The sequence below is a fragment of the Artibeus jamaicensis genome, unplaced genomic scaffold (assembly GCF_021234435.1).
Source record: "Artibeus jamaicensis isolate MK-2021 breed Jamaican fruit bat unplaced genomic scaffold, CSHL_Jam_final contig_1015, whole genome shotgun sequence".
Lineage (NCBI taxonomy): Eukaryota > Metazoa > Chordata > Mammalia > Chiroptera > Phyllostomidae > Artibeus > Artibeus jamaicensis.
The window spans coordinates 20811432-20827233 of NW_026521194.1; the positions used below are offsets into that span (position 1 = coordinate 20811432).

The window sequence follows — 15802 nt, forward strand, 5'->3', positions numbered from 1 at the left end:
AAGAAATGAGGAGAGTCTTAGGAACCTCCAGGACATCTTTAAACGCTCCAATATCCGAATTATAGGGGTACCAGAAGGGGGAAAGGCACAGCCACCAGTGGAAAACTTATTTGAACAAATAATAAAAGAAAATTTCCCCAATCTGGCAAAGGAAATAGACTTCCAAGAAATCCAAGAAGCTCAGAGAGTACCAAAAAAGTTGGACTCAAGAAGAAACACACCAAGGCACATCATAATTACATTAGCCAAAATTAAAATGAAGGAGAGAATCCTAGAAGCAGCAAGAGCTAAGGGGACAATCACCTACAAAGGAGTCCCCATCAGACTGTCAGCAGATTTCTCAAAAGAAACCTTACAGGCAAGAAGGGGCTGGAAAGAAATATTCCAAGTCATGAAATCTAAAGACCTACAACCAAGATTGCTCTATCCAGCAAAACTTTCATTTAGAATGGAAGGACAGATAAGGTGCTTCTCAGATAAGATCAAATTCAAGGAGTTCATCATCACCAAGCCCTTATTATATGAAATGTTAAAGGGACTTATCTAAGAAAAAGAAGTTAAAGAAACATGAACAGTGAAAGGACAACAAGCTCACAGTTATTAACAACCACACCTAAAACGAAAGCAAACTAAAAGGACAGCTAGATCAGGAGTGGAAACATAGAAATGAAGATCTCAAGGAGGGTTAGCAACAGGGGAGTGGGAGGAGGAGATGGGGGGAGAAGGTACAGAAAATAAGTAGCATAGACAGTAGATAGAAAATAGATGGGGGGGGGCAAGAATAGCATGGGAAATATAGAACCTAAAGGACTTGAGACACATGGACATAAACTAAAGGGGGGTAATGGTGGGGATGGGGGGCAGGGTGGAGGGGAATGAAGGGGGGAATAGAACAACTGTAACAGCATAATCAATTTTAAAAAATAAAAAAGAAAAAAAAGAAACTGGGAGGAACGACTGGGGAGCAAGACAGACTGAGCAACCCCAGGTTCCAGCATAGGGAAATAAAGCCTCAAAACCTTGAGTGAAAAGACCTGTGGGGGTTGTGGAAGCAGGAGAGACTTCCAGCCTCACAGGAGAGTTCGTTGGAGAGACCCAGAGGGTCCTAGAATGTACACAAACCCACATACTGAGAAATCAGCATCAGAACGGCCCAACTTGCTTGTGGGTAGGAAAGTGACTGAAGAGAGTGGAATAAGCAACATTGTTGTTTCTTGGGCCCCTCCCCCACCTACAGTGCTACAACACTGTGATTGCCCCACCCGGGTGAATACCTAAGGCTCTGCCCCTTACTAGTAACAGGTGAACTGAGACCAATAAAACAAAAATGGCCCAAATGAAAGAACAGATCATAGCTCCAGGAAAAATACAACTAAGTGACGAAAAGCTAGCCAACCTATCAGATGCTCAGTTCAAAACACTGGTAATCAGGATGCTCAAGGAATTGGTTGAGAATGGTCCCAAAATAGAAGAAAAAATGAAGGCTATGAAAAGTGAAATAAAGGAAAGTGTATAGACAACCAACTGTGACAGGAAGGAAACTGGGACTCAAATCAACAGTTTGGACCAGAAAGAAGAAATAAACATTCAACCAGAACAGAATGAAGAAACAAGAATTTGAAAAACTGAGGAGAGGCTTAGGAACCTCCAGGACAACCTTAAATGTTCCAACATCCGAATCATAGGAGTGCCAGAAGAAGAGGAAAAACAAGAAATTGAAAACTTATTTGAAAACATAATGAAGGAGAACTTCCCCAATCTGGGAAAGGAAATAGACTACCAGTAAGTCCAGGAAGCTCAGAGGACCCCAAAAAAGTTGGACCCAAGGAAGCACACACCAAGGCACATCATAATTACATTATCCAAGATTAAAGATAAGGAAAGAATCTTAAAAGCAGCAAGAGGAAAGGAGACAGTTACCTAGAAAGGAGTGCCCATAAGACTATCAGCTGATTTCTCAAAAGAAACCTTACAGGCAAGAAGGGGCTGGAAAGAAGTATTCAAAGTGATGAAAGGCAAGGACCTACATCCAAGATTACTCTATCCAGCAAAGCTATCATTTAGAATGGAAGGGAAGATAAAGTGCTTCCCAGATAAGGTCAAGTTTAAGGAGTTCATCATCACCAAGCCCTTATTATATGAAATGTTAAAGGGACTTATCTAAGAGAAGGAAGATGATCAAAACTATGAACTGTAAAATGACCATAAACTCACAACTATCAACAACCAAACCTAAAACAAAAATGAACTAAGGAAACAACTAGAACAGGAACACAAAATGGAGATCATAGGGAGGGTTATCAATGGGGAAGGGGAGGGAGGGAATGGGGGGAAAGGTACAGAGAATAAGTAGAATAAAGAGGTAGAAAATAGACAGGGGGAGGTGAAGAATAGTATAGAAAATGTAGAAGCCAAAGAACTTATATGTATGACTCATGGACATGAACTAAGATGGGGGAATGTGGTTGGGAGGAGGTGTGCAGGGCAGAGGGGAATAAAGGGGGGAAATGGGGATAACTGTAATAACAATAAAATACATTAAAAATAAACATAAATAAATGAAAAGTAAAAGCAGATCCTCTGAACCAGAAAATCAGAATCTTTGCAGATTGAGCTCAGAAACTGAATTTTTAAAATGTGTTCTTCCTGCCCCTCCATCCTCAAGTAGTTCTTGTATATAGATAATTGTTTTTGTAAGAATTTTACTTATATGTGTGTTTGAAGAAATGATAAAAATGAAACAACTATACTGTAATTTTTTCCTAGTTATATCAGAGGAAGAAAACGAACTAGGGATCTTTTTAAAGCTCCAAGCAGAAGGAGATGCCTCACAAGCTGGCAAAATGATGGCTGCCACTGGCAAGGCACTCTGCTCCTCGGCCAAGCACAGGTTTGCATGGTTTCGCATCATCCTTAACTCTGTAGTCAGTATGGCAGTTTTGATATATGCACCTAAGTGTGCCATTCCAGTAGGGGGTTAAAAGAGAAATATATTGCAGTATGCAATTGTTTTCATGCCTAACTCATTTTTTTGTATTTTAAATAATTATTTAGAAATTGACATTCTTCATTGCTTAATTCCTAGAAATGTACCTTAGGCCTATGTTTAAATTCATTAAGGAATTTAATGTAACAGAGGCATAGCATAGCTAAAATTTGAATATGTATAGGTATATATTTTACACTTTTTTGACTACTGTACTATCTATGACTACATTAGAGCTTTTTCAGCGGAGGAAATTTTTCTTCTTAATCACATACTTTGCATTTATCATTTTGCAGTTTTTTATCTTAAAAATACCCGCTTCAGAGAATTTCCTACAATTATTAAATACAGCAAAAAATCTTTGCATTTTCAAAGAAAAATAAAGACAGGCCTTATCAGACCTGTAATGATCATTGATAACTTAAGTTGTTTTCCTCTGAAACAACACATCAATGCCAAAGTCCATCGTTAAGGCAGTGAGATACTCAGTACAAGACAGTCAAAAGCTGACCAAGGAGCTGAGTTGACCGGATGTTTCTTAACTCCATTTTTTTTGTTCTCATACTCAGCTGCTAAGAATTTGATCCTCATTAGTTCTTCTAGTATTTCATCTGCTTTCCTATACCTAGGTTTTTCCTAAATTTGTCAGATAAAAGGCTATTTATAGGATAATGCTTTATAAATACAGGGTCTCTTTTACCCATGGAACTCTTTTCTAAATGGCACATTTACCTGACAAGTAATTAATATGTGGATTAACACTCAAAATGTTGCAAAAATGATATATTTTCTAAAATAAGAAAAGGGAAAGATATAGACACATCTTTATTAACAATTCAAAGTTGTCTATATGATCCTTATTTGCTTTCTAAAGCTCTTAGGCATCTTAATAATTTCCTATTTATAGACTTGACAGTAAATATGCTTTATGGTTGTTTTAAATCTTTGTGTGTTTTTTAATGGGATGTACATCTCTCTGAGTTTTACCTCTCTGCCATTAGATTGGCCCTGTGTACTCCCCTGTCTCGACTTAAGCAAGAAGTAACAACATTCAGCCACAGGGCAGTCTCCGATACCCTGATGACAGTTAATCGGATGGAGCAGGCTCGCACAGAGTACAGAGGAGCTCTGCTGTGGATGAAAGATGTGTCCCAAGAACTGGACCCGGACACCTTAAAGCAAATGGAAAAGTTCAGAAAAGTATGATGATATATCCTTCTCCTTTTCTTGATACATAAACCTGTTGCACTTCTACAGAATAACTTAATTAAGGTCAGACTATTTTTTAAAAATCTTCACCCAAGGATATGTTTATTGATTTTAGAGAGAGAGGAAGAGAGAGAGAGGGCATTGGGGGAGTGGGGAGGGGGGAACATTGATGTGAGAAACACTGATGGGTTGCCTTCTGTATGCTCCCTGACTGGGATTGAACCTGCATCCTAGGTGTGTGCTGTAACTGGGAATCAAACCTGTACCCTATTGATGTATTGGACAATGCCCCAACCAACTGAGTCACCCAGCCAGGGCAGAGCAGAGTGTTTTTAAGAAAATGTTATATTATAAATTCTTGGCTGCTTGGAGATCTTTTGTAACCGAACAAAAAATGGGTATAAGGCTGTCTATCACCACAAAAGCCAAACTCATGAAGCAAATGCTGGTGAAAAAAAGAAAAGAGGTTTTATTCAGGTGCTGCACATGATCTGGGAGAATGGCAGGCTCCTATCTCAAAGCCTATCTCCTCAGCAAGGCCAAGACAAAAACTAGTGTTCAGAGCCCCTGTTCCAATTTAAAATACAGTCCTTTGGAGCCTACAGGTGGCTGCTAAGTGGCCCTCATCCCCATCCAGAGCTTAGCTTGTTTCCAGCTGCTGTTCATTTCAGGCTCCCCGTTGGGGAGCCTGCGTGTGGTGCCCACATGGCCATGACCATGCAGTTGCTAAGGCTGCAAAGTCATGTTCTTCTGGGAGAGCACACAAATGCACAGGTCAGTGCGTCACCAAGCACGTTAGAAAAAGAGAGACTCTGCTGAGGCCAAGTGGCCCTTGGAAAGAACAGGCGAATGCACTAGCAGGTGCAGGTTACAAGCAAGCGAGCCATGATCCAGAGTTAGTTTCTTTGTTCCCCTGGGAGTATATTAGTTTGGTTGTGGGACAGACCAGGTGCTTTGGTGCTCTTCGGGTGCGTCCATCTCCCAAACAATCCCTTCTTTCTCCGGGCTAGACAACAGGCCTCTGGTCCAGCACCTCCACCATGCCATTTCACTTCAGTTATGTACGTGCCTACCTTCCCCTGGTCCTACCCCTGGTACTGGAATGATGTGGGCAGGGCTTTTTCCTATCTAATTATCCTGCTAGCTTTTTGCTCAGTGTAAGGACCTCCCACTGCTGCCATCTGCCAATGGGCAAAGATTCCCCTGCACTCCAGACAGTCTAGCAGTAACACTTTGGTTGAAGTACAAAAGGCTGTCACACTTTTTGGAAAATGTGCCCCCTCCCCCTTCTAGTCTTACCTAAATATTATTCATCAGTAGTTTTGGGTGTTACTTTTTATTTGGAATCTGTGGTTTTTTTCCTTCCTAACTATATACTCTTCATCTATCATTGCATATTTTCTCAACATAAAGATACCTGGAAAGAGTCTCATATAATTACTAAAAATAGCCCAAATGTTCACCATTAATTATGAAATAATAATACCAGGAAAGGAAATCAGTCTTCTTCATTATAATGTCATATGTCTGAAAATATGTGTCATGAATCTGTATGATATACTCATAATCTGTAACATTTTTGTGGTTGCAGGTACAGATCCAAGTGAGAAACAGCAAAGCTTCTTTTGACAAGTTGAAGATGGATGTTTGTCAGAAAGTAGACTTACTTGGAGCGAGCCGCTGCAATATGTTATCTCATTCACTCACTACCTACCAGGTACCCACCTTCATAGTCAGCATGTCCTAGCTGTAAAGATGAGTGGTGAGATTCCTTTTTAAAAGTTGTCTAAAATGATATAAAAATGTAAATTGATCAGATTCCTTTGATTTGCCAAAATTGACTTACTGAAGGTATGATGATCAGAAAATTATAGAATTCTAGACTGTAAAAGACCTTGGGGACCATCTACTCCATTAACTTCACAATATTCCCTTTGGTATCCTAAGAAAGAAAGACCTAGAGACCATCTAGGACTGAGGATTTAAGGCCCAGAGCCCTGGTTTACCTACAGCTACTCTACTTTGAACTCCTCCATAAAATTTCATGTGAAGCAAAGATGCTGTGGCCCCCAACATTTCATTGAAAAATTTTCTGTCATTTTATGGATGAGGAAAGTGAAACCTAAGAGAATTAAAGTAAATGGCAATGTTGGGCTTAAAAACGTACATTTTCTAATTCTAGGTTATGGGCTTTTTGTTTATTTGTTTGTTTTTAAATTCTGCCAAAGTTGACATCTACATCACTTCAACCTCAAAAGTCTCACTTGTACTTATATTAGTACCCCAAATCACATGTAAATAGCATACAATGAATAAGGTATATGTTAAAAAGTAGCAGGTACTGATTTTAACATGTATGAACTCCTGGGAGAGCACCACTTTGAATGGCAAAATAGGACAATAAACTACATTTACTTAAGAATAATAAACTATGACATAGGCCAATGGAACAGAACATAGAGCCCAGAAATCAACCCAACTCTCTACAGTCAATTAATATTCGACAAAGGGGGAAGTAACATAAAATGGAGTAAAGATAGCCTCTTCAACAAATGGTGTTGGGAGAACTGGACAGCTATGTGCAAAAAAATGAAACTTGAGCACCAACTTACACCATACACCAAAATAAATTCAAGGTAGATAAAAGACTTAAATATAAGCCGTAACACCATTAAAGTCCTAGAGGAGAACATCGGCAAGAAAATCTCAGATATTTCACACAGCAACATTTTTACCGATATGTCCTCTAGAGCAAGGAATATAAAGGAAAGAATAAACAAATGGGATCTCATCAAAATAAAAAGCTTCTGCATGGCTAAAGAAAACAGTATTAAATTAAAAAGACAACCAGCTGTATGGGAAAACATATTTGCCAACGATACCTCAGACAAAGGTTTGATCTCCAAAATATACAAAGAACTTACATGACTCCACTCTAAGAAGACAACTAACCCAATTAAAAAATGGGAAAAGGACTTGAACAGACACTTCTCCAAGGAGGACATACAGAATATACAGAGACACATGAAGAGATGCTCAACATTGTTAGCTATCAGAGAGATGCAAATTAAAACCACAATGAGATACCACTTTACACCGGCCAGGATGGCCATCATAAACAAAGCAACAAACAACAAATGTTGGAGAGGTTGTGGGGAAAAGGGGTCCTTAGTTCACTGTTGGTGGGATTGCAGACTGGTACAACCATTATGGAAAAGAGTATGAAATTTTCTCAGAAAAATAAAAATTGACCTGCCTTTTGACCCAGCAATTCCACTGCTAGGATTATATCCTAAGAATCCTAAAACATCAATTTCAAAGAACCTATGCACCACAATGTTCATAGCAGCACAATTTACAATAGCCAAGAGTTGGAAGCAACCTAGGTGCCCATCAGTAAATGAATGGATCCAAAAACTATGGTACATTTACACAATGGAATTCTATGCAGCAGAGAGAAAGAAGGAGCTACTACCCTTTTCAACAACATGGATGGAACTAGAAAGCATTATGCTGAGTGAAATAGGCCAGGTGTTGAAAGACAAATACCATATGATCTCACCTTTAACAGGAAGCTAAACAATAAAACAAACAAGCAAGCAAAACAAAAACAAAGACACTGAAATAGAGAACAAGGGGATGTGACCAGAGGGGAGAAGGAAGGGAATTTAAGGGGAAAAAGGGGAGGGATTTGGAGGAATGAATATGAAGGACACAGGGACGAGAACTAAGGGGGTGGAAATGGGAGGAGGTGGGGAGCACGGGGTGGGGAGGCTGGGATGGGAGAAACAGACAAAAAACTGTACTTGAAAAATAACTAAATAAAATTATTGAGAAAAAAAGAATAATGAACTAAAGGAAATGGACATTCACTGCTGCTTCTAGAAAATCTACTTTATTCATTTCAATACTGTGGAATTCTAGAATCAAGAAAGGATGCACTTGATAGCTGTTAGCTCCATTCTCCTTTATTCTCTCCATTCATCCCCCTCACTTCGAACAGGAACCTTTAAGCAGCAAGGGAACTGTTCTATTAATTGAATTAGCTTGAGAACAAATTTTTTGGGTAAGGGTTTCTTGAACCCTAAATGAAAGACCAAATTTAGTGGTACATATTATCTTTCTCCAATTAATAAAAGTCTCTATATACTTACCAAAATAGAGATTTACACATACTCCTAATACCACTATGGTATTCTCGTGTTTTTTAACATTTCTCTCTCGGATTCCTCAGACGGCATTCTAATCCACCAGTTTTCATTCTCTCGGCCACAGTTACTCTGTAGCTGGCCCCAGTGCACATCCCAGTCAGTGCTGTATGCAGACAGCACACCTGCACCTAGGTACAGGAGCCAGTTCTTAGGCAGAGCTACTATTTCCAGCACTTCCTGGTTTTCCTAACTTGGAAATTAATTTTAGTTCCTGATTATTATTTGGCAGCTATTCACCTGCTACACTAGTGAGGAAAAATAGCACTGAAAAAATCGTGGGGTGGAGGCAGACCTGTCATGTCACCTCTCCTTTTTCTGCAGAGAACACTGCTTGGCTTCTGGGAGAAAACAGCTCGAATGATGTCCCAGATCCATGGGGCCTATAGTGGCGCTTATCCAAGTGACTTCATGGGCCTCAAGGTACATTCCTGTCCATGGTTTCTTGTTAGATATATGTTACACATCATTCGGGTAATAACATTGAAACTCTTTTTTGCTAAGCCTAATTTCAAATTTACAAAACATTGAGAATTTTTTTTACACTCCTTCAGCTAAGAATCTGTAGTCCTTTAGCCAGTCATTTTTATGCAGCACTTCCCTGATTCCAAATGCTATTGGCAACTAAAAAAACACACGTGGAAATATTGCTGATGGGCTTGAGATAATAGTAGGGGGCTAAGTAAAGGGGGAGAATGTGGAAAGAAAATTAAAGTGCAAAAGAGATAAAAGGTTATGGAAAGGAAAAACTTAGGAGGAACAGGTGATGGAAAGTGGTCATGTTTTTAAATAAATGACCATACTACTTACATGAAAATTTTAGAAGTTAAAAAAAAGTTTCCTTGCTTTACTTTCACACTCATGTCTTAGATGTGATTCATGATACAAAATTGATACCAGTTTGGTCATCATATATGTGTGATTGCAGCTGATGAGACTGCTGGATTATATCAGCTCTTTCTGTAACGCCTACATATACAAGGTACTCTCGGCCTACGATTATAATGCTTTTAACATTTGTATATCTTCCTGTGCACCTGCTTTGCATATGGCTTATTCTGCACGGTCACACTGTGGTAATCGTTCTGGTAGGTGAGGTTTCAGTACCTTCGAAGTTATCATTCTGCTTTATTTTCAGTAGACCTTGAAAATGTTGCTGGATTTGTTTGAGCTAGATGTGGTAATCTGTGATGGATTCATGTCTTGCAAGTATACATTCCTGAGGTTCAGTATAGATATTTTTAAAATTTTGTTTATTTCTTTTTAGAGAGAGATGGAGAGAAGTAGAAAGAGAGGGAAAGAAACATGGATGTGTGTCTCACACATCAATCAGTTGCCTCTTCCATGCCCCCAGCTGGGGACCTGGCCCACAACCTAGGCATGTACCCAGACTGGGAATAGAAGCGGCGAACTTTTGGTTCACAGACCAGCACTCAATCCACTGAGCCACACTAGCTGGGGCATTAGTATGGACTTTTAAGTCATGTTCTGACATAGCATATTGCAGTTTAATAGTTACCTTTGAATTAGTGTTTTTGGTTTTTGTTCTGTATATGTTTTGTTTTTTAATTTTTGTATATTAATACTTCACAGGGTAGCATACTATGTATTGAGCCAAATTTAATATCCAGTTTCTTTTCAGAATTGAAGTTGAAAATCTCGAGCTGTTTTTACAGCATTGCAGTACAGGCTAGAACCACACAATAAATCTTTGGCATATCGCCAAGTAGTAAACTCTGTTGCTAGCCCATGTTACAGTGTGTGTGGTTTCCAAGGACCCGGGGCTCAGTTCAAACTACAGTAGCACACACTTCCCATGTCTCTCACTGTCCACTTCAGAACTATTCCTACTTTATATTGTTCTTTAGAACTTTTATTTTCATTTCGTATGCACAAAGAGAGGAGCAGATTCTTTTCATCTCCTTAACAATGAATGTCTTATCTTTAGCAACTACAAGACACTTCAAGCAAGCTTACTGGAGACCACAAAGAACAACAAATAGCAAACAATTCACTCACTGAAAACCTCAATAAGTAAGCAGGCAAAATTTATGTACCATATTATGGAACTGCTGGATATCATTGTATATTTGGAAAGAGTTGAATCTTCTCTGGCTTAATGAATACTTATTTCTGTCATTTTTCCAATTATCATTAGAAATTTGGTTTGAAGTCTGATTTTTCTCTCTCTCTCTTTTTTTTTTAACATGGCAGGCAAAGTCTATGGCAGGAGTACAGAACAGATTGGGGTGATAACTCCAAATTCTGTAGTGTAGGAGGAGACAGGCTCATCTTAAGAGTGCCTATGTAGTGAATCCCAGAAGGGGCAGCTTGAAAAAGAAAGTGACAGGTGCCAGCAGCTTTGAGGACAGAAGCTGTTGAAAATCAATCTGCAAAACAACCCAGGTGGACCTAGGCCTGGTCACCTGAGAGCAGAGGCTCTCTGTACACATCCTTCATGTTGCCTGTTTTCCTTTTATCACAGCCCACCTTTGTTTTCCCTTCAGAACTGCCACTTATGTCTCATTTTAACCAGATCGCACCGAGTATAATAACGAACCCAGAAATAAAGCCCGAACAATTATGAACTGTATATTGTGGAGTTGAAGGGGATCTGCAATATAAACAATTCTTTTCTCTGGGGGGAAATTCAAACACATTTTTTTGGTGTAACTTATATATATAAATGTTTTAGGATGCAGGTTAAATAATCAAATGTATAGTTATAAATTAAACTTAGTTTTACATTGACATTTGAAATCATTACTTTAAATATATTAATTTAGTAATTTTTTCCATTATCATATTTCATGAAACTTTTATTCAAAATCTTCTCATATATCTTCAGCATTATGAGAGCTACTTTTTGAATTAACAGATTTCAAAGCACTTCACCTTCATTTCCACCCAAGTTGTTTAAAAAACCATGTATGTATACTGTCATTGGAAATTTCACTCTGAAGTCATCAGTATCTATTTGCTCTTTAGGCCTATTTTTGTATTTGCAAATAAATATTGCATTGCTTTATAAAAACATATTAAAAACAACCTTCAATGCTAAAATTTTGAGCCTAAATTCCAGGAATAATAGCTAAACCTGAGTTCAATTTCTTTGACTCATTTTTTTTCTTTTTTTTAAATTGATTGACTTTAGAGAGAGAGAGAAGGGAGAGAGATAGAGAAGCATTGATCGGTCATTCCACTTATTTATGCGTTCATTGGTTGATTCTTGTGTGTGCCCTGACTGGAGGTGGAACCTGCAACCTGCATAGGGGATGATGTTCTAACCAACTGAGCTAACCCAGCCAGGGCATCTTTGTCTTACGTTTTTATTTTATACCAGATGGATTATATAAATATTCAAAATTGGTACTGATTGAAAATATTTTAGGCAAATGTATCCTCTTTTGCAAATATCACTCAATAGCTTTGGTGATAGAGGTTCTCTGTAGTACAGCACTAACATTGTGTCTGCAAAGCTGAACACGGTACCTGGAGCTTTGCCAACACTCAGTAGGTTTTTGCTGAATGAATAAAGGGCGAAGGATTATGTTCACAGTCTGTGTAGATCTAGAGAAGAAGCAGAATTTGTCTAAGACAGATTTCAAGAGATTTACTGGGCAACTGGTTAAAAATTTTTTTAAATATATAGAAAACTAAGGAATATAAGTCTCAAATGTATTTTAACCAAAATCTTTGCATTTTTTTTTTACTTCAGGTTAGTTTTGTCAGATGAGGAAGTAAGCTTGAGAAGTGAATCAGGTAAGATGGTAAATTCATTAAAATGTGAAATTATCACATTTTATGTGTCGAAACAGTTTGTCATAGTTTTTAAAAAGAGATTACATTAATATCTATTTAATTTTTTAAAGGTCATTGTTTTACAGTTTACATTCAATATTACTTTGTATTAATTTCAGGTGTACAACATAATGGTGAGACAGTCATATCTTTACAAGGTGTTCCCTGCCCCTGATACTTCCAGTGCCCACCTGGCACTATTCACACCTTGGTATTACTGACTATATTTCCTATGCTGTACTTTTCACCCTCTTGCCCATTTTGTAACTACCTATTTGTACTTCTTAATCCCTTCACCTTATTCACCCAGTCCCTGAAACCTCTTCCCCTTAAAACACATTATGTCTCTTCTGTACAAACACCTGAGTTACCTTTATTTTTTTCTAGCTTTTGAAGTTGTAATTGGCATATAACACTGTGTAAGTTTAAGATGTACAATGTGATGATTGTGTGTGTGTGTGTGTGTGTGTATGGCAAAATGATTATCACAGTAAAATTAGGTAACCCATCCCTCACCTCATAGTTACCATATTTATTTGGGGGGTAAAAACATTTAGGATTTACTCTCTTAGTCAAGGATACAGTACAGGGTTGTTAACTAACAGTTACCATGCTGCACATTAGCCCAGAACTTCTTTGTACCCTCTGACCAATCTTACAAAACACATCCATTCAGGTTTTTTGCCCATTTTAAATCAGATTATTTGGGATTTTTTTGTTGTGTGCTATTGAATTATATGAGTTCCTTATATATATTTGGATATGATCTCCATATCATATATATGGTTTGTGGATATTTTACCCATTCTATAGGTTTTTAATTATAACATTTCATTGATATTTTTATGCCATGTAGGGTTTAAATTTTTTTTTAATTTTAATTTTCTGTTTAGCCATTTAATACAGGATGAAGACACAAATCAGTCCTCTCTTCAGTTTTCAGATCTGTGCAGAAGATTTTTAGTTCGAAGCAGTGCCACTGGTTTAGTTTTGAATTTGCTTCTTGTACTTCCCATGTTGTATCAAAAAAAATTACCAAGACCAGTATCAAGGAGCTTTTTTTAAAATTTTTATTCTAGAAGTTTTATGGTTTTAGATATTACATTGAAGTCTTTAATCCATTTCAAATTAATTTTTGTGATGGTATAAAATAGTTTAGTTTCATTCTTTGTATGTGAATATAGTAGACATAGCTACCCTGGCTCTTTTTTGGTTACCATTTGCATGGAATATCTTTTTTCAATCCTTCCTTTTTAACCCATTGGTATCCTTTAAGCTAAAATGATTCTTTTGTAGACAGCATATCACTGGATCTTGAGTTTTTTTTTTAATCCATTCAGCCATGCTATGTTTATTGTAAAATTTAATCCATTTGTTCAGTTATTGATAGGTAAGCACTTACTAATGCCATTTTGTTTATTGTTTTCTAACTGTTCTATAATTCCTTTGTTTCTTTCTTTTTCCCTTGGTGTCTCCTTTGGGATCTGGTGACTTTTTGTGGTGGTACGCTTTGTTTCTTTTAACTTTTTTTGTATCTATTATAGATTCTTTTGCTTTGTGGTTACCATGAAGCTTACATAAAATATATTTATAACATTCTACTTTACGCTGATAAGCTTAATGTCAATAGCATACAGAAACTCTGTACTTTTACTTTTCTCCCCCTCCCATTTTAAATTATTTATGTTGTAATTCACATCTTTTTTTATCTTGTGTATCCAATAAAAATTATTATAGTTAGTTTTTAATATGTTTGTTTTTAACTTTCAAACTAGAGTTGGAAGTGATTTACTCATCATCATTACAATATTAGAGAATCTGACTTTGACTGTATATTTTTTGCCCATGAGCTGTACACATTCATGTATTTTTCTGAGGTTAATTAGCCTCCTTTCATTTCAGTTTGTAGATGCCCTTTAGCATTTCTTGTAAAACAGGTCTAGTGGTGATGAACTCCCATTCTTTGTTGACAAATTTTTTTTCAATATTTTGAATGTATCATCCTACTCTGCTGGCCTGCACAGTTTCTCCTGAGAAATCTGCTTATAGTCTGATAGAATTTCATTGTATGTGACAAGTCACTTATTTCTTGCTGCTTCCAAACTTCTTTCACTTTTGACAATTTAATTATATGTGTCACAGTCTCTGGTTGGGTGAAGCTACTACCCATGCTCTGAGGTGGCAGATGGGGCCACTGGCTGTGTTAAGTGCTGGCTGGCCCTTCTGGTCAGGTGGGGTGTTCTCTGAGGGCAGGTGGGGTCACTAGCTGGGCTTCACATTGACCTCTGGTCAGGCAGGATTACTGGCTGTGCTCCCTAGCCAGATGGTGCTATGGCCTAGCCTGCATTAGACTATTTACATTACCCCTTAAACTATTTCATTCTTGTTTCCAATTAATCCTTCCTCCCATTTCCTTCCATAGGAAATTGCTGATCTCATTTCTGCCCCAATAAATTGCCTTTACTGGACATTTCACACAAATGAACTTATGCAAAAGCTAGTCCTTTTTTGTCTGGCTATTTGTGTCTTTCATTAACCATAATGTTTTGTTAGATTCTTCAGTGTTGTTGTATATAGCAGTAGTTCGTTACTTTCCCACCGTTTTTTTAAAATTTATTTTAATTGTTGTTCAAGTAGTTTTCTGTCTTTTACTCCCATCCCAGCTCACCCTGCCAGTGCTCCCCACCTCCCTCCCATTTCCACCCCCCTTAGTTGTTGTCCATGTGTCCTTTATACTTGTTCCTGTAAACCCTTCCCCTTTTCCCCTGGAATTCCCTCCCCTCTCCTCTCTGGTCACTGTCAGCTCATTCTCTATTTCAGTGTCTTTGCTTATATTTTGCTTGCTTGTTTGTTTTGTTGTTTAGGTTCCTGTTAAAGGTGAGATCATGTGGTCTTTCACCATATGATTTGGATTTGTCGTACAGTGTCATATGGATTTGTCTTTCACTGCCTGGCTTATTTTACTCAGCATGATGCTTTCTAGTTCCATCCATGCTGTTGCAAAGGGTAAAAGCTCCTTCTTTCTTTCTGCTGCATAGAATTCCATTGTGTAAATGTACCATAGTTTTTGGATCCATTCATTTACTGATGGCCACCTAGGTTGCTTCCAGCACTTGGCTATTGTAAATTGTGCTGCCATGAACATTGGGGTATATAGGTTCTTTTGAATTGGTGTTTCAGTGTTCTTAAGTTATAATCCTAGCAGTGGAATTGCCGGGTCAAAAGGCAAATCCATTTTTAGTTTTCTGAGAAAATTCTATACTGTTTTCCATAGTGGTTGTACGAGTCTGCAATCCCACCAATGGTGCACTGGGGTTCCTTTTTTCCACAACCTCTCCAACACTTGTTTGTTGCTTTGTTTATGATGGTCATTCTCAATAATGTGAAGTGGTATCTTATTGTGGTTTTAATATGCATCTCTCTGATAGCTAGTGATACTGAGCATCTCTTCATGTGTCTCTGGATCCTCCATATGTCCTACTTGGATAAGTGTCTGTTCAAGTCCTTTACCCACTTATTAACTGGGTTGCTTGTCTTCTTAGAGTGGAGTCATGTAAATTCTTTGTATATTTTGGAGATTAACCCCTTGACTGAGGTA

The 15802-nt window shown here is 37.8% G+C and overlaps 1 protein-coding gene across 2 annotated transcripts in view; it reads left to right on the forward strand.

The window, feature by feature from the left end:
* Positions 1-15802, forward strand: part of ICA1L (islet cell autoantigen 1 like) — a 53706-nt gene that overhangs the window by 22481 nt on the left and 15423 nt on the right. Inside the window, exons 5-10 of one of the 2 annotated variants that reach the window (XM_037166021.2) lie at positions 2767-2890; positions 3988-4186; positions 5787-5912; positions 8728-8826; positions 10352-10437; positions 12122-12165. In XM_037166021.2, the coding sequence (XP_037021916.2) occupies positions 2767-2890; positions 3988-4186; positions 5787-5912; positions 8728-8826; positions 10352-10437; positions 12122-12165 (678 nt within the window). Of the gene's footprint in view, positions 1-2766; positions 2891-3987; positions 4193-5786; positions 5913-8727; positions 8827-10351; positions 10438-12121; positions 12166-15802 lie in introns of those variants that run through there. The other variant, XM_053670184.1, reaches the window with a different exon arrangement.